The sequence below is a fragment of the Carettochelys insculpta genome, chromosome 4 (assembly GCF_033958435.1).
Source record: "Carettochelys insculpta isolate YL-2023 chromosome 4, ASM3395843v1, whole genome shotgun sequence".
Classification (NCBI taxonomy): domain Eukaryota; kingdom Metazoa; phylum Chordata; order Testudines; family Carettochelyidae; genus Carettochelys; species Carettochelys insculpta.
In genome coordinates this window covers 12,913,469-12,932,725 of record NC_134140.1, presented here as the reverse complement: position 1 = coordinate 12,932,725, position 19,257 = coordinate 12,913,469, and the positions used below count along the sequence as shown (strand labels likewise).

Sequence of the window (19,257 nt, the reverse complement as noted above, 5' to 3'; positions counted from 1 at the left end):
ATTGATATAGGTTGAATCTCTCTGGACTGGGATTCTCTGCTTCAATTCTGAGCCAAATTCACATAGACACACCTACAGAGCCCCAGCAAGGAGTATTCTATCTGCTACACAAGATCCATAAACCTGGAAACCCTGGACGCCCTATCATTTTGGGTATTGGCACTCTTACAGCAGGACTATCCTACTACATTGACTCCCCCCTCAAACCCTATGCTACCAGCACTCCAGGGTATCTCTGAGACACCACTGACTTCCTGAGGAAACTACAGAACATCTGTAATCTTCCTGAAAACACCATCCTTGTCACTGTGGATGTAGACACTCTGTACGCTGATATTCCACATGAAGCCAGAATACAAGCCATCAGGAACACAATCCCAGATGACAACATGGCACATCTGGCAGCTAAACTATGTGACTTTGTTCTCACCCATGACTATTTCCAATATGGGAACAATTTATACCTCCAAATCAGTGGAATTGCTATAGGCACCCATGTGGCCCCACAGTATGGCAATGTTTTTATGGATAACTAAGAACAATGTTTCCTCAGCACCTGTCCCCTATCATACCACCTTTACTTATGCTACATCAATGATATCTTCATCATATGGACTTCAAAGGTAAGGAGACCTTTGAAGAATTCTACAGGGATTTCAACAATTTGCACTCCGCCACCAACCTCTGCCTTGACTATTCCAGAGAAGAGATCCATTTCCTGGACATTACAGTACAAAGCAACAATGTCAAAATTAATACCACTCCATACTGGTGCAGTACCCAGAGGCACTGAGACCTCATTTGGAGTGAGTGAAGTCTCTCTCTACAGCCTCAGCTGCAAGCCAGCTGGCCTTTAGCTCGTGTGGTAGAGTGCAGCGCTTTAGAATCTCTGCTTGCAAGTTCTATCCCTGGGGCCAGCAACCTGGGTCCATCGGTGTTATGCTAGGAAACCCCCCAACCGCTACTTTTACTTACATGCTCCAGCTTCCATCCAGGACATATCACACAATCTATTGTTTACAGCCAAGCCCTAAGATACAACCCTATCTGCTCCAATCCTACTGACAGAAACTAAATATTATAAGATCTTTACCATGCATTCATAAAATTTGAATACCCAGAGGCCAGCTGCTTCATGATAGGCCCAATAAGGTAAATAATAGAACATCATTTATCATCATCTACAGCCCTCAGCTTAAACCCTCCAGCACATTATTGACAATCTACAAACTATACCAGATTTTTTAAATTTCTTTGTTTTAGGCCTGCTACTTTCAGATTTCAAAAATCAAATGGAGAGAGAAATCTCTGAGCTGCAACTTATTTGCAGATTTGACTCCATCAACCAAGAATTACACAGAGACTGGGAATGGCTGGCCCCTTACAAAAGCAACTTCTCTGCCCTGGGTGTTAATATCTCCACATTAGACTCTGACAATGGGCCACATCCCCCTGTCTGATCCGATTTGTTTTTTTCCATTTTGATACATACTACTGATAATGGGCCATTTCTACCTTGACTGAATAGACCTTGTCAGCTCTAGGACTGCACTCTTTAAATACCTCTCTGAAACCCACTCCCCGACTCATGCATCCGATGAAGCGGGGGGGGGGGGGGTCTTTACCCACGAAAGCTTATGCTTCAAAATATCTGTTAGTCTATAAGGTGCCACAGGACTTCTTGTTGTTCTCGAAAAAACAGACTAACACGGCTACCTCTCTGATAAGTTTGCTAAGTAATTTTTAACTCTTTCTTTCCCTATTTTAACTTCTTGACCTACCTGTTTCCACTAGCATTCACTATGTTAAGCACCCAGTCTCCATCAGCCCTTCTTGATGAAGACTGAAACAAAGAAATAAAATAAATAAATGGGGCAGTACTCTATGTTGCTTTACTCCATATTAGACTCTGGCAGGTATATCAAAAAATAATGCATGAATGAACTTTTAAAGCTTTAGATGACAACCTAGAAGTTTAGCAGCTCGTCTGGATGTTACTCAAACTGCTTCAGTGTTCAAACACTGGGCTACAAATCTCACAAGAGCAGATATTGCATCTGACAAAGTGGGTCTTTGCCTATGAAAGCTTATGCTCCAAAACATCTGTCAGTCTACAAGGTGCCAGGGACTTCTCATTATTTTTACTTAATTTAGCCAACCATGTTCACTCACCCCTAAAGCCAGCCAAATCAGTAAACTTCATAGTGTGTAAGGAATAGGATTAGCAATTATTTCTCAATTAATTTCAAAATTATTTACTCTCCAATCCTTCTGACAATGATTATGCAGCTTGTATGCTGTGACTCTTGCTGATTCTGATCATCTCACTGTTGCATCCGTTGAGTTGCTATATCCAGCTGTTATCCCTTATATTTGCTGTATGTTCTTTGGGTAAAGGCTTAGCATACTGGACCTTGATTCCTGATTGGAGCCATTATGCACTACTACAATAAAAATAAATAAACACGTACACAATCTTTGCTAGCTACATTGATTGTGATGATGACCTCTTTTCACTTTGCTCCCTGCTGATCTGTTCTCAGTAACCAGAATTCCTTTTAATAGAGAACACTGGCTTCTATTATTTGGTCAGTATCTTTTAAAATTATATTTCTTCGAACTTTACAAGGAAATTGGCTATTCTACGGGGCAGTTTTCATCACCTTTCCTTTGTTTAGGTTGAATTTTATTTTCATAAAAGTATAGATAGTAAACCTGGCCCCTATAGGGAAACTTCTACATAGAGACCAGGCCAAACTAAGGTCTCAGTCCAACAAAGTGCTGAGCTCGCTGGGGTCCAGATCGGATCCACCCAATGAGTCTACTCAGATTATTAAATTCGCACTTGTTGCTTGCTGGAGGAGAGGACTGAGCCTACCACGTGGTATTAAACAGTGGAAGCCCATAGTCCTGTTCACACCAAAGCTTCCTGCTTTGCCAGGAAGCTGCACTGGTGCTGGCATGGGCGGTGCCCCAGTCCCTCTGAGGGGGCCCTGGTTTGGTCTGGGTCCGTCACGAAAACCTCCTTTTGCAACCTTTTCCGACTATCCCTTCGCCCTTCCCACTGAACTACAATCCCCACAATCCCCTGCGCCGCGGGGTCCTGTGCACAGCTCTCAAGGACTCCTCCCCGCCACCTGCGAAGCCGCCGCGCGGGGCTGGACGTGTGATTGGTGGCTGGGTGCGCGCGGAGCCCCGCTGTCCCGGGGCGGGGCGGGGCTGGCGTGGCAAAGCCTGAAGCAGGGGCGGTTTCTCTACCGGCGTTCTCTGTGGTCGTCTGCGCGCGCGCGGAGCCGCCTGCCGGGGCCCCGTGTCATTGGCGAAGGAGACGATGTCCCACTGCAACGGCGCCTCCCGCCTGCTGGGCCGCTTCCTGCTCGGTGAGTCTCGCGCTGGCTCGAGCTGTCGGGGGTCCGCGCCCCTCGCGGTGTGGAGGTCGGGCCCTCAGCGCCTCGCGCGCGCGCTAGCCCTGGCCGCGAGGCATCCGGGGCCTCCTCCACCAGCTGGGCCGGACACCGAGGGGCGGCCGGCGACTCCCCCTTCCCTTAGCTGGGCCGGCGGGGTCTGCGGGTGGGGAGGGTGTTTCCCTGAGGCTGGGGTTACGCGCTCCGTTTCCCTGTTCTGGACTCCTCCCTCCATAGGCCCCGCAGGGCTGCCTTGGTCCCCCCCCCCCACCCCGGCCTTATATCTGTGTGGGGCGGGGGAGAGCGGGCAGCTGCTGCCTGCTGCTGTTTTTTGTTGAGCTGGGCCTGGGTCCCCCCCAGGCCAGGGATGGACGGGGGTGCCCGCAGTTCCGGGTGGCAGGAGAGCGTGATTCGTTCGGTTTTCGGCGTACAGTGCGCGGACCGGGGCTCCAAACGGACAGCCTGGGCCGGGGGGTGGGGGAGTGGAAGTAATCCCCGCCCCGTGCCAAGGGGTGTCATCCGTAGGCCTCGGAGCACTTTGCTGTGAAGTTGGAATCGCCGTCTCCCTTTGACGGCTGGGGAACGCGCTCACCGAGCGGGGACGTGATCCAGTGAGGGCGGAGCCGGGAAGAGAGTCCTGGTCTCCTGACGCCCCTTCCAGGGCTTTTCTCACGCCCTTGCTTTTCAGTTTCAGAGGTGCAGGGAGGAGGCGGTAATATCTTTTACTGGACCAACTTGGGTTGGTGAAGGAGACCAGCTCTTGAGTTACAGGGAGCTCTTTTTCAAGTCTACAAGGGTATTCGGTGTCATATTGCAGTGCCTGGTTAGGGAATCTCACATGCGTGGCAACCATAAGTGGGCACTTTAAATGGTGCAGGCATGGGTGTCATTGAGCAAAATGTCTAGCTTTCGGAAAAGGTGAGGGAGTCCTTGTTACGCGTCCTTTTCTGGTTTAAGCTGAACACCTGTTGCTGACAGCCTGTATTGTTTAAAGAACGAAATCTAAGGTACGGTTTTCAGTAAACATGTATGGCATAAAACATCCTTTAAGGACGTAATTGTTTTATGGTACTGTAAGTGGTGAGCACAGTATAGCTACAAAGGTCCAATTGTTGAGGGTGGTGGGTGGCACTGTGCCATTAAGCAAAATTGGCAATGGTCATCTGTTACTCTTTCTTAAGATACCTTTATTTTTCTTTTCCCCTTATGACTGAGAGTTCAGTATGCCATAAGGCCAGCCCTGAATAAATTAGGATTGGAACAAATTAAATTTCCTTAAGGTAAAATAAATTATGAAGTTTAAATAAACTTGAGAAATCACAGTTCTGTCTGAAAACTTTGTGTGGTTATAATAATTACAAGTAAACACTTAAGATTACTCTAAGTGAAAGAGATCAGTAAAATCATTCTTTTTATTTTTACAGTTTGTTTACTGTGTAGTTGGCAGGTAGGTGTGTAGCAAGTTTCACTGCATCACTGTAAAGACACAGGTAGACCTGATGGCTTGTTACCCTGTCAGGGAAAGCTTAGCAGTGGTGGGGAGGTATATCTTGACTTCAGTGAAGCTTTTGGTACACTCTTGCAGGACTTTTTCGTAAACTCAGAGGAGCTACTATAAGATAGGTGTAAAACTGTCTGGACAACCATTCCCAGAATAGTTGTCAGTGATTCATAGACATGTTGTAAGGGTTAAGGAGTAGGATCCTGCAGGGATCTGTTTTGGGGTTGGTTTTCTTCAATACAGTATCTTTATCAGTGATTTAGGTTATGCTGTAGAGAATATACTTAAAAAGTTTGAAGGCAGTGCCAAATAGGGAGGGTTTGCAAATACTTCAGAGAATAGGATTAAAATCAAAATGATCTGCATAAACTGGAGAAATGGCCTGAAGTAAATAGGATGGAAATCAACAAGGACAAATACAGAGTACTCCATTTATCAAGGAATAATCAGTTGGACACACACAACTTGGGAAAAGATGGCCTTGCAAGGAATACTGAGGAAATAGATCTGGGAGTCATGGTGGACTGTAAACTAAATATGAGTCAACAGTGTAGCATTATTGCTGCTCCCTTCTCCCCCCACCCCCGCCCAAAAAAAACAAAAACAAACAAAACAAAAAAAAAAAAACCACCGTCATTCTGGGATGTAGTAATAGGACTGTTGTAAGCAAGAAACAAGGAGTAATTCTTCTATTCCATTCCATGCTGTGTAAGTAGGTTGAGAACTCAGCACTTCCGCTGACAGCTTTTTGCCTCTCCGCGATGAGGAATAACTCACAAAAGCCATGTAGATGCTCCTGGGGGCCCTCTGTCAACAAACTGGGCTTCTGGTTCACTGGGCAGCCCGGTTTGCTGAGTTGCTGGTTGGGGGCTCTGTTGAGAGAGCAGCCGGGCAGTCTGGCTGCTCTCTGTCAACAGAGGGGATTGCTTTTTCAATCTACTCTTATGTATGGATGCAATCTGATGACAAAGTTTTGTCGGAAGAGCTCTACTGACAGTAACATCTGTGGACAGATCATGATAGTGCAGACGTAGCCAGAGATATGACAAGAAGAAGTGGGCTTAAACTGCAGCAAGGGAGCTTTAGGTTGTACATTTTGGGAAAAGCATACTAACAGGGTAGTTAAGCACTGGAATAAATTGCCTAGGGAGACCATGGAAGATTTTTAAGAGCACATTAGACAAACACCTGTCAGGGATGGTCTAGGTAATGCTGAGTCCTAGTTAGAGTGCAGGGAGTTGGGTTAATAACCTTTTGAGGTCTCTTCCAGTCTTGCTATTCAGTGTTCCTGCAGTGAGTGCTGAATAAACAGACTGAAGTCAGCAGAGATCTACACAGGAATACGTTCTTGTGGAGTCCATTCAAGAATGTCTTAGTTGTCAGGCTTCTTCTGTTGTACAACTGATAGCATCTGGGCAGGCTGTGAAACCCCACTGAATTCTTTGGAACTCTATGCAGGTACATATATCTGCCTGTATGTGTTTTAAGTTACAGGATTGGAACCCAAATAAGTTTCCATTCTTTCTGCTCCCTTTTAGAAAACTTGAAGAAGGCATTAGGAAGAAGGACATTCACTGAAGTTTTTTAGTAACAGAGAGGGAGCCGTGCAAGTCTATATATACTATCAAAACAGAAAAGCAGTCAAGTAGCACTGAAATGAGTTTACTGTATTATGTGTGTTGCTCTACAGAGGTTTGGACTCCTGAACAGAAGTTTCACCAAACCTTCCCATTTGGAACTTTAGGTATTTGAATTTGTTGAATTACAGGTTGATTTAATTTTTTTAAATATTATTCTTGAGGAGCTGTTACCCAGCACACACTAAACCTCTTTGCAGAATTCCCTCAAAACACACACAAAAAACTTCCGTAACAAAAAAGCAGTCAAGTAGCACTTTAAAGATTAACAAAATAACTTATTAGGTGAGCTTTCGCGGGACAGACCCACTTCTTCAGACCATAGCCATTCCAGAACAGACTCAATATTTAAGGCACAGAGAACCAAGAACAGTAATCAATGTGGACAAATCAGGAAAAAAAAAATCAAGGTGGGCAAATCAGAGAGTAGAGGGGTGGGGGAGTCAAGAATTAGATTAAGCCAAGTATGCAAACGAGTCCCTATAGTGACAACGACAGCCCTTTTCACCATAAATACATACAGTAATCAAGGTGGACAAAATAATTATCAAGGTGAGCAAATCAGAGTAGAGGGGTGGGGGGGTGGGAAAGTGTCACTAATTAGATTAAGCCAAGTATGCAAAAGAGCCTCTATAGTCAATCAGAAAATTCCCATTCCGGTTCAAATTCTTCAATAATCCACAAACCTGTTAGCTGGCATTTTAAGAGAGTGGGCCATTCTGTTAATGACTTAAGAGTTTGCATGTTACTGAAGAAGAATTTTCACAACACTCTTGAAAGAGAGACTGCCGAACTCTCTCTTTATATTCAAAGTTGACACATTAACACGTGGTTTGAACTGGGATGGGAATTTTCTGAGTCATTATAGAGGCTCTTCTGCATATTTGGCTTAATCTAAATATTGACTCTCACCCCCCCCCCCACTCCTCTACTCTCTGATTTGCTCACCTTGATAATTTTTTTGTCCACCTTGATTACTGTATGTATTTATGGTGAAAATGGCTGTTTGAGTTCAGGATGATAGAATTTCAGATATGAATGAATTTACCATAGAATGTTTGCTCTTCAGCCAACAACATACCACATTATACAACTCTGCTCTACAATGGATGACAATTTCTTCTCTCAGTTTCAGATTAACATAGTACTTTTTGCACAGGGACTACCAGACTGAACTTATTTTTTGGTGTGTGACAACGCAGTTAATACATCTGTTTTGCACAATGATGTAAGAATTACTTGGATCACATTTGCTGATTTTGATCATAAGACAGGAACGAACTTATTCTTGTTTGTGCTTGATGATCTTGCAACATCTCCTCAGTTGTATTAAGCGTAGAGATTTGGCATTTAAATCAAGGAATTGTGAAATACTTTGTGAAATACTGATGATTGGCAAAGGTCAGAATTGGGCACCATGTATACGGAAGATTGAGGCATTAGGGACTTCTCACTTATGTATATTGGCAAACATTGTATTTGTAAGTAAAGCTATTGCATGACTGAATTGAAATGAGTCAGAATTCTGGCAGGGGGTATCCACGTGACAATTTGTGAAGCATTGTTTTAAAATACCCACTAAAAACAAAACACACACACACACACACACACACACACACACACACACACACACACACACACACACACACACACACACACACACACACACACACACACACACACACACACACACACACACACACACACACACACACACACAAAAGCTTGATCTTCCTGGAGTTGTTGGAGGTGAAACAACAGTCACAACATTAGGATACATAGATAAATATATTTAGGCTCTGGTATTTATAAGGCAGCTATTAGAGTTGCCACTATTGGGGTGCCTTTCTCTTGGCATGAAGGAGAATGATTACATGAGGTGGCTGTTTGCCATAGAGGTAGTCACTAAAGGACGTACTTTTGAGGGGCTTCATTGCAGTGTCTTGAAATGGTTGTGTGGTGATGTGGGTTGGTTTTGTTTTGTTTTTTCCAGGTTGGGAGCATCTTCTCTTTTGGCTGCCTTAGTTCATTTCAATGCAACTGAGCGAGTTATATGGGTCATTCAAGTTATTCCTTCAAGACCGGCCTATTTAAACTCTTAAACTCTTGTCAAATGTATTTCTGGGGATTTCCAAGTCTATCGAATACTTCTAGTAAAACTTGAAGCATCTTTGGAATATAATCTTCTATTGAAATTAGAAGTAAATATGGAGTGAAAGTTGTTTAAAACAGCTCCTCAGAGGACTGATGACTTATTGGTTAATTGAGATTGCCTCTTCTCGTGCATTAGAAGGGTAACTGTGAAGAGAGTTACCCAGTAAATGTTCTTGGACAGGCAGTTCTTGAAAATCTACCCAGCAAATACTAGCGTGGGACCCAAGCCCAGCTACTAAACAAGATGGAAAAATAGCTGTATTGCTAGGCTCCTCCTTTGTTGTACTCTGCAATTTGAAGGAATTAAATTTGCGCAGTCTGGTTACATAGGATTGTTTGCTATGGTAGGCAGTCCTCCTAGGAAAAGAGACTGCAGTTTTAAACCAAGAACATCAGTTGATCATTGAGGTTGCAGAAGCTGTACCAGTCACATGTGCCCTATAGATCTTTGACTTCATGTAGTTTATCACTACAATGCTATGTTGTCAGCTGAAAGCAATGCACAACCACTTTGTGTGGCTGTTTCAGAAGGGGTTGAGAAGACAAGAGTTAACATACCCAGGACAAAACCACTTTGATGTGTCAAATTGCAAAGTTAAACACAGAAAACAGCATATTAGTTTTATTACACAAAACAAGCTCTTAATATAGTATTTGACCTGTTGCCATATTTATGTAACTTGATTTCAAAATTTAATTTTTGCCCGAATTTTTTTATACAAACAAGTAGCTGTTGAGTTAGTTTTTAACAGAAGTGTGTGGATTTAGTTTATTTAAATGTTTTAAGATAATAGGCTTAGGTCTTAACATTTTATATAAAATTCAAATTTACTTTTTAATTTTAAGAGGAGAAAATTACAATTTAAATAACAGAATCTGCTGGGAGAAATGGTTCCCCAAAACCTTCAATTGTTATCTAACTGGTCTTGTCTCTCCCTCATCTGATAGTTTGGAGCTCTTACTTGTCGTGAAATAGGTCAAGGACTGAACATAGCTGAAGGGATATAAAAAGATTGGGTTTTAGTGGCTGTCCAGTAGCAACTCTTCTGTTCCTAGCAAATGAGAGGGGCCGGGGAAAGGGAGGAAGATGCAGCGGGAGCTTCTGGAGTTTTGCCCATGTTTTCTCTGTGAGCCCTGTGTAGGGGGGCTCCATTTTCCAAGAAGCGTGTGAAATTGGAAAGTCTCTTTCTACTACTTTGTGTAGATCTTGGAAAGGAGAAGGAATAATTTCTCTCCTTTATGGCCTCCTCAGAACCTCCTGACTGTTTCAAGGGGATGTAGGGAAAGAGTTTGTGTTACCCCCTAGGTATTGGAGTGACTGCATTTTCTATTCTTCCCTTAATTCAGTTCCTGCAAGGAAGTGTCTTCAGTGCCCTTATGGTGTTGCTGCCCGGGCCACATTTCTGTGTTGGATTCCTCTTAATGAATTCTCCTAGATCTTGAATCTGCAGTTGTTCAGAACTGGCTTGATTCTTACAGCCAGTCATAAAATGAACACGGTTCTAAATAACAGCAAGAAAAGCTGTTCTGCAACTTTTTAAGGCTGAGTAACAACACTAGTTGAAACTGTTTTTTGGCATTGGCTTAGCCCTGCTTCTTATTTCAGCTGAAAGGAGGTAAAGCTGTGAATCTTTTAAAAAGCTCTTTCAAAAAGAAATCTTGGGATTAATGCTTCTTTAGCCTCTTTGTGGAGGGGAGCTTATAAGTGGTTAGGTTTTAAATACAGGTTGAACCTCTGTTGTCTGGCACCTTCGGGAGTTGACCGGTGCCAAACAAGAGAATTGTCCAGATGACAGGAGGTCAATATTGTCTAGCACATTACCAACACTTCCACAGCTTACTGGGCTCTTAGAAGACATATAGAGGTAAGTTAGAGCAAAATAACAGCACGGAACACTGAGAGTGAGGACTGTTGGCTGTAAACAAACTTTATGGGACCCATGATGCATGGTTATCTTTCTAACTAAAATCATGCTGTCAAAACAAAAAAGCAGTAAAGTAGCACTTTAAAGACTAACAAAATAATTTATTGTGAGCTTTCGTGGGACAGACCCACTTCTTCAGACTATAGCCATACCAGAACAAACTTAATATTTAAGGCACAGAGAACCAAAAATAGTAATCAAGGTTGACAAATCAGAAAAAAAATTATCAAGGTGAGGAAATCAGTGGGAGAGTGAAATTCTCTGCTGGAGCTGGTCTTTTTGCAAAAAAAGCCATATATAACTGTGCATTCATCTTGTAATGAAACAGTAGAATGCGTTAGCTGTGCAACAGGAAAGCAGTTAGGCATGCTGTATTCACTGGTGTCGTCTTACTGATTCCAGTGTATTAAAGATACAGAGGGGAAGAAGCAGCAGCAAGCAGCATGGAAAATTAAGTTGATGTTGAGGCAGAATCTTTTTTCTACAGGACTACAAGTATGATTTTGAGTTTGTTTTCTGATCACCAGGAGCTAGGAAATTGTTGGAAAATAGCTTCTCTCTCTGAATTTTCACTGGCAATGTACTTCACTACTGTGGAGCATCACTTGACGTGTTAGATGCTTCAGACTGGCTAAGGTGTAAGTTTGGAGGCTATATTTTGCTTAGGCTTTTGGCACTGGGAGACAGGCTCTACTCCCAGTTCTAACAGTTTCTTGCTCTCTGGCCCTGGGTCAGTCTTAGGTTACTTTTTTTTAAGTGGCCTCTGTTAGGCCCAAACTTTTCAGAATGTGCATCTGACTCTTCACCTGCTGAGCATCCACACACCAGGCAAAGACAATGGAGCCATATGTCCCCAGCAGTCTTGGTGCCCAGGCGGCGGGTATCTAAAACAGGGCATCCAGAGTTAAAACTTTCTAAAAATCCAAGCCTCGTACTTGTTTCTTTCCTTGTGTAACTGTAAAATGGATTTGTGTCTGATTCACGAGGTGTTGAAATGTGTAGTTCAGCAATATTTGTAAGAACATATAGAAGGGTGAAGAAAGATTCTAGAAACACAAGAGACTATTAACATTGTTCTGTTATTTTTTCAGTGCAGCAGAATGGAGTACGTCACTGTTCCTATTTGGCCACGCGGAAAAATCTTAATATCAGTAAAAGTACAAAGGTTATCTGCCAAGGTTTTACTGGCAAACAGGTATGTAGATCTCTTTTGGCATATATGAAATACTTAATATAGCTTCCTTAAATTCAACAAATTGATAAGCCAAGAGATGTAACAAATGTCCTGAATTTTCAGCTTAATTTTTGTTTTGTCTCCTGTCCTTCTGGCAAATGCAGACTTTTTATCAATGTTTGCAGTATTTAGCCCTGTCACCACATCCAATATAAGGTATTTCTTTAAAAAGTTCTATGAGGAAAATATTCATTCTCTATGAAAATGGTTTTCTTGTTTTTTGCTTTGAATTTTTTTTTCCGGCTGAATTATCTTCTGTATAATGGGAAATGTTCCTTACGGCAGAAGCAATTTGCTTCAAGTATTATGTATTGCTGCACTTGAAACCATATCTTGCATATAGTTCTGTAACTGTCTGACACGACTGACTTTCATCCTTGTTTCTAAACGAAATAAGTTTAACTGAAGTTTTGTCTCTTCTGAAAAAGAGGTAGCTTTGTACAAGTCTTATCCTTTGTATTTTCAGATTCCACCAGCAACCTGGCATCCTGAAGTTTCCAATCCAATTCATTCTCATATTCAGTTTCTTGGCTCTTTAGCAACTCTGGTTAATGGTTGTTCATTGAAATGCTGTATAATTGAGACAATGCCTTTTGTTTTAAACTGAGTAGTCTCTTTTCTCCAGGGAATCTGTATAATAGCTGTTGCCACCTTAATTAATTTAATCCTTTTTTTTTCCCTCACTTTCTTTCTTTTTAAACATTTGAATGAGGAGGAAAACCTGCATTAGATAGCAGAAATGCATTGATATGAATTAGCAGAAACTGGCAGTGTTGATTTCTTGTACTTCATCATGTTTGTGATTTTTGAAAGCTGATTTGGAACATAAAATGTGGGCCTCTGCTGTGCTGCCAAAAACATTGGCATGGGAGATCCAACTTAAATACCTTGTGATTTTGGAGCTTAACTGCTCTTATATAAAGAAAAAAGGCATGGTGTATGTTGAAGGTCATTTAACACTTTAACTTGCACTTTAAAATAGTTATTTATTATGTCCATGATATCACATTACATTACTTCTGGGGGACTTCTGCATCCCTGCACATACACCAAATTCAAGTCCTATTGCAGATTTCTTTGCTTTCCCATCAGAAAATAATGGGGAAGCAAAGGGAAAGGGGAGGGAGAAGGGAAGCTCATGCATGTAGCTTTTTGGGGAGTACTGTCCTAAGCAGGGGAGGTGTGGGGAGTTACATGGGTTGTATGGTCCTGCCAGAGTCCCTGCCCCCATTTTTGTGAGCACAGAGCTGCCCAGCCAAGGGCATGTACCCTTTGGACATTACTGCTTGGGTCCTAGTGCCCATTGAGGTCCATTTCTGTGTGCTGGGATTCATCCTGTTTCCTGTGAGTGCCAGTGGAGGAAGGGGACTGGGGTAGGAGGAGGGCAATAGGGACATTGGACACTGGAGAGACAAATGAGGAGTTGGAGGAAGGTGGGAGGTCCTGACATGCAGTGTCCCCTTGGTGACAGCATCTGGAAAGCCCATGGTTTTTAAGCAGGCCTATCTACCTCCCACCCCTTGGGGCTCCAAACAGCTGCACCGGTATCCCACCCCAACAAGTCCTCCATCCCCAACACACACAACCTCTGCTAAACCCCAACCAACCCCACATGGACCCCAGTGCAGAGTCCCTTTGCCCTTGCACCAGGAACCCACCCAACAAGCCTCTGTGCATCCACATCCCCCAAGGAGCTGTTCGTACCACACTGTCCCACACTTGAGCCCCTGGACATCTGTATCCTCCCTAGTGCAGAGAGGCAGGGACATATGATGTTTCTGGGGCACCTTTGAGCTGGGTCAGGGTTGGGTGCAGCCTCATCATGGCCTAGTTCATGGGGATGGGGAGATGGCGGAGGGTTGCAGGATGATCTTATACTTGCATGCAGCCAGTGGCCTGGGCTTCCCAGTGCAGTTCTGGAGCTTCCACAGACTGATTTTTTGAGAACAAAAGTATGCAGACTTCTTTATCGTACAGAATTTTTCTCTGAAGTAATTATATGTTGTGTATATGTAGCTCAGATGATGGCCTTTGTTTTTGTGTGAATACCCAGAATTCTCTTTTCCATTTATAATATAGTAAATTTTGTTTGAATTCTCAGTGGAAAAGTTTGTATGCACTGTACTTGTGAAATCAGCTTTTTTTGGTTTTCCTTCATTTTTATGAAGAGTTTATGCCCTGAGTTTTGGACCTTTAATTTGTGTTTAAACTAGTCCAGATTATTATTATTATTATTATTTTGTTTTACAATTCACTTTGCAACTCCTTTGCTTGGTAGTGATTCCTTCAATTTAACAAAACTCCAAAGGTACATAATGCTGTGGGCAGACTACTATTTTTCTCCAGAAAGTGAGAGATTTCCATTATTGGCAGCTGGTTTTCCATATAAACCTGTTTCCCTTTGACTTCTGATCTCTTCGGGAATTTACTTTCTTCTCTTGTGGATCACACACTCCTCTGCCCTCATTTATTCACTTGTGCTGCCTCCATTTATCTAGAAATTGTCACCTTTATTTTTCTTCAAGATTCAGATAATTCCCTATTTCTTGTAATCTCACTCTAAACTTTTATTTTCTCTGTTGCTCAGTTGTTTTGATTCTACATAGATTATATAAACACATGACCATATGTTGGTATTCCTAACAGTTTTAGTAGTAAATAGTTGATTTTCCTTTTTTAAACAACATTTTGATTTATAATATTACACTTGAGAATGTTTGAGAAACTTGCTGCAATTTAGCATACACTGAAATGAGCCTATTAGATGTCCTATACAAAACTTGCAGTTTGTTTTACACTGTGTTTGACATGCGTGTTGAATTTACTTTCTGTCTTGTTGATCATTTCAGTTCCATAGCTTAGCTTCATTAGCGTATATGCCTTGAAAGCATTTTTAAATGCTTTATTTAAAGAGGGTATAAAAGTGTTCTTTCTGGTTTGACTCTTCTGAAGTTTCCTATGTATCTCAAATAGGGCACCTTTCACAGCCAACAGGCATTGGAATATGGCACCAAACTAGTAGGTGGAGTTTCCCCAGGGAAGGGAGGAAAAACTCATCTGGGCCTGCCAGTCTTCAACTCTGTTAAAGAGGTAATCTTATGGTATCAGATGGACTACTAGACAGTAAAATTGGGGGTGTTAAGGTTGTAAAGTTGAACAGGCTGGAACTTCTCTGGCACATGGAGTTTGAGGGACAAAATCTGAGAGGAGTCATGGTTACATTTCTGGTTTAAAAATATGTGAGAAATAAAACCTAGATAGTGTCTGTATTACAATGGGCACAACCAGTCAAGCAGGTTTTGAGTTTCCATTCTAAGTCGCTTTTTCATTTGCCCACATAAAATAAGGTCTAGATATCATTTGGTGTCAACTTGCTTGTATTTTATATTGAGTAGTTAACCAAATAGTCTTCATGATTTTTAGCTCTTGATAAATAAATCACTGAATTAAATGAACTGAAGAGGGCACTTTGCTGTATGTGGTGTAAACTCCCTTGAATGAGCCTATTTAAGGAGGCAGTTCTGCAGCTTTTCCATTTACAACTCCTGTTATCAGTTAAATTCAGGTTGTGCACAGAACTTTGGTGACCATAGCCTTTGAAACTTGATTTATTTGTAGTTATAAATCTTTAAATAGGTTTAACAAGTTAGTTGCCCAATGTATTCTTAATGCTACTGAATGTTTAATATGCTTTTTGTTTAATGCATGTTTCAGGCTAAAGAACAGACAGGTGCCACTGCCTCTGTTATATATGTGCCTCCTCCATTTGCTGCTGCCGCAATTAACGAAGCTGTTGATGCAGAAATGCCCTTAGTAGTGTGTATTACAGAAGGTATTCCACAGCAAGATATGGTTCGGGTTAAACACAGACTGATCCGTCAGGATAAGACTCGACTAGTGGGCCCAAATTGCCCTGGAGTCATCAATGTAAGTGATTCAAATGAACATCTGTTTTAATATTTTGGAGACTAAACCATCCTTAGTGAATTTTCAAAAATATTTTCATGACTTTTTTTTTTAAAGTATTTGATATTTCTACTATTTTAGCCTGGAGAATGCAAAATTGGTATCATGCCAGGCCACATTCACAAGAAAGGAAGAATTGGTAAGTATTCATTGCATATTCATGTATCCGCTGAAGCTGAAATATGTTGCTATGTTGCTTCATGTCATGATTTATAGCTAAGCAACAGACATACGGTGTAACAACTTGTTAGCACACCTAGCAGTGGTCAGAGCCAGGTTCACCATCTTGGTGATGAAGCTTCTGATTTTGCCACAGATATTGACCAAAAGTATTGCGAGCGAGTGATGATAAAGGATTCTTGAGGCAGTGTGACTGCTTTGGTTTTTTTAAAAAGGAGCTATGCCTATGAAAACATTATCTGAGGAGTTTAAAGAACTGAATTCCTAAATGCTTATCTTCTCAACACTGAGGATTTTAAGAGGGAAGGGAACTTCTATCCAGGGAAGAGAGAGAGAAAATAGGCTTCTTATTGAAAGTTGATTTGTGAGAACTTACATAGCATGGTGATGAGTCTCATATCTGATAAATATGTATCCTATTCAGGTATTTAAGCTAGGAGGCAGGGTGTGTGTGTACTGGTGGTAGTGATGGTTGGGGGGGAAGGCAGGAAATAAACTGAATCAATGCTGCAGCATTCCTCCTCCTTCTTCTCGCTCAATAATGAGAAGAATGTCATCATCCTCCTATTTGTGAATCCGTTTATGGCTGTAGATTTAAAAAAATATTTCTAGTTTTTTGAGAAGGGGATTAGCAATCAAGACTCCAGACATCCATTCCTGGCCCTGTCTTTGATGCAATATGTAATGCTGAACATCTTAAGTGTCTTCACTGAAGCATGTGAAAAATCTTAGCTTCACACTGAACATCAAAAAAACCAAGGTGCTCCACCAACCCTCACTGATGTGATAGTCTCATGTACCTTCTCTTGAAATCAATAGAGAACTTCTGGAAAAGGCGGAGCACATTCCGTAAGTTGGAAGTCATCTTTCTGCTAAAGTCAACTGATGCAGAAATCCAGCATCATTTGAGCCATGCAAGCTCTGCTTTTGCTCTCCTGCGACAAAGGATCTTCGAGAACAGGGACGTCTCTTTCAAGACAAAGCTCCTTGTATACTGTGCAGTAGTTGTTCCAGTACTATTGTACGTATGTATGTTGTCCAGGTTTCAAAAGCATCACTTAAAGACACTTGAACAATATCATTAACACTTGCTCAGGAGAATCCTGAATATCTCTTTGGAGACAGCTGATCGGCCTGATTCTGGCTAAGTGTTGCCTGATTTGCTTCCTACCTCTGCCTCCATCGGCGCAGGTTCCCATCCCGAGTCCTCTGGGAGATTGGGAAGTCGTACATCCTCTGGGTACATATCTGCAGGGAAGTCCAGCCAGTTGTGCTTTTCCACATTGTTGGGGTAGTGGGCTGGAGGCAGGACTGTAGGCTCAGGCAGATCCGTGGTCTCTGGCTAGTTGGCAACAGGTGGGTTCACGGGCTTAGGACAGTCCGGGTCCTCAGGGTAGCTGGCAGTGGGTAAGCTCATAGGTTTGGGCCAGTCTTGGTCCTCAGAGTAGCTTGCAGTGGGTGGCTCGCAGGTTTGGGCTTCCCCTGGTCTTTGGGGTAGCTGGCAATGGTAGGCTCACAAGCTTGGCCTGGTCCTGGACCTCTGGTACAGGGCTTGCAGTGCATCTGAGGACCCAGGTAGATCCGGGAACTCTGGGTAATGGGCCATTGGCAGGTTCGGCAGCTGCTCTGGGGTTGGTCCACATGGCCAACAGGCCAGACTAGTAGTCTGGTGCAGGCTCTTTGGCTCCTACTTGCAAGAGCCCAGCAAAGAGGCCTTTGCTTGGCTCAGAGACTGGCCTTTTAATGAGCCCCGGGCGCCCCCTGGCACTTCCGGTCCCAGTGCCATTTGCTTTAGGGTGGGGCACTGGTGCTCTGGGTCTGCCCATCAAGGTCTGAGAGGCTTCCTCTGCCTCAGAGTGAGGGGAAGGCCACTGCAACCAAGTACACTTGGCTTGGCTTCAGAATTGAGTACAATCTGCTGTCGCTTCTGACAGTTATTTTGCATGCACTAAGGTGCTTCCGAATTGTTAGATGGGTCATCCTGAATTAAAACCAGGTGGAGAGGAGCATGTTAGCAAAACTGCTGAACTCTCTTGTTTGCCTTCACTGCAGTGCAAATTCGAAGGTGAAAGCAGAAGCAAGTATTAGCATTCGGCTCACACTTCTGGCTTCAAAAGTAGCCATAAACCTGAAATTGAAAAATCAAAGATGAGTGCAGTTGTGCCATTTGTAGGTACTATCAAACCAATGCTTTATAACTGTTAAAAAAATGTATCATCTCAAGTTGTCTTGCATTCCCTTCTGAATCAGAGCTCTTCTGAGTGTCTGCACGAAATGTCAGGTACTCATAAAATGTTTGAAAAAGAGAATCCAGAGTAAGGCCTATGAAGTAGTTAATCTTCTTGCACTGCGTTTTCCACTGCGAATGGAGGCACAGCCAAGAGTCTTCTAAGAATCCTGTGAGTTTAGACCTGGGCTTTAAACCCCCTCCCTGACTTTGTGCTCCTTGGGTTTTTTTTCTTGCTGTCCTGATAAGACACACACCCCACCAATCTCTGCAATTTCTGAAGGATTTTTGAAACTCACATAGTAACCTGCTTTAATAATAATCTAAGGAAATACAGAATAAAACACATCTGTTTTCTGCTGCTTGATTTCCAGCTGTACAAAGGATATTTGATCACAATTAAAGAATGACCTTATTCTTTCAGACTCGATGAACCTGTTCACTGTGTAGCAGTGCAGTTAGGCTCACAAGAACTAGATTTAAGTTAGGATCATAGGAGTGGAAGGAACTTGCAAAGGTCATCTAGGTTGGTTCCCTGCACTTAGGGCCAAACTAAGTACAGGTTGAAACTCAAATCTGGCATTTTCTTCTTTGGCAACATCCATCATCCAGCAAAACCAGAGTCCTGGGGCTGGGAAGCGAAGGGACCAGCCAGACCAGCATCAGGCACTAAGGGCAGGGCAGCCACAGCTGGTCTGATAGCAAGTGGGGGCCAGCAGCAGCCAGGGAGCCTAGGCTGGAAAGCTGGCAGTTGAGGAGCCTGTGGGGGAGCCAGGGAGTCAGGAAGCTGCGAGGGACGGGGAGGGGAGCGGAGCAGAATTGACCACCCCAGTCTGACAAATCCCTGGTCCCACGGGTGCCAGGACAGGGAGGTTGGACCTGTAGTATCTAGACTATCCCTGACAGTCTAACTTGCTTTTGATCTTCAATGATGGAGAGGCTGGGGACCGACTGGCTCAGCAGCAGTACGATGGAAGGGGACCTAGGGGTTATGGTGGACGAAAGGCTGGATATGAGTAAACAGTGTGC

General features: G+C 42.9%; 1 protein-coding gene across 1 annotated transcript in view; it reads left to right on the top strand.

Moving 5' to 3' along the window:
- Window positions 1-3,177: 3,177 nt before the first annotated feature.
- The window catches only part of SUCLG1 (succinate-CoA ligase GDP/ADP-forming subunit alpha), a 29,307-nt gene continuing 13,227 nt past the window's right edge, over window positions 3,178-19,257 (top strand). Inside the window, exons 1-5 of the mRNA XM_074992261.1 lie at window positions 3,178-3,380; window positions 11,713-11,816; window positions 14,829-14,945; window positions 15,570-15,782; window positions 15,903-15,960. Coding sequence (XP_074848362.1) covers window positions 3,332-3,380; window positions 11,713-11,816; window positions 14,829-14,945; window positions 15,570-15,782; window positions 15,903-15,960 — 541 coding nt within the window. The 5' untranslated portion in view covers window positions 3,178-3,331. The remainder of the gene's footprint in view (window positions 3,381-11,712; window positions 11,817-14,828; window positions 14,946-15,569; window positions 15,783-15,902; window positions 15,961-19,257) is intronic.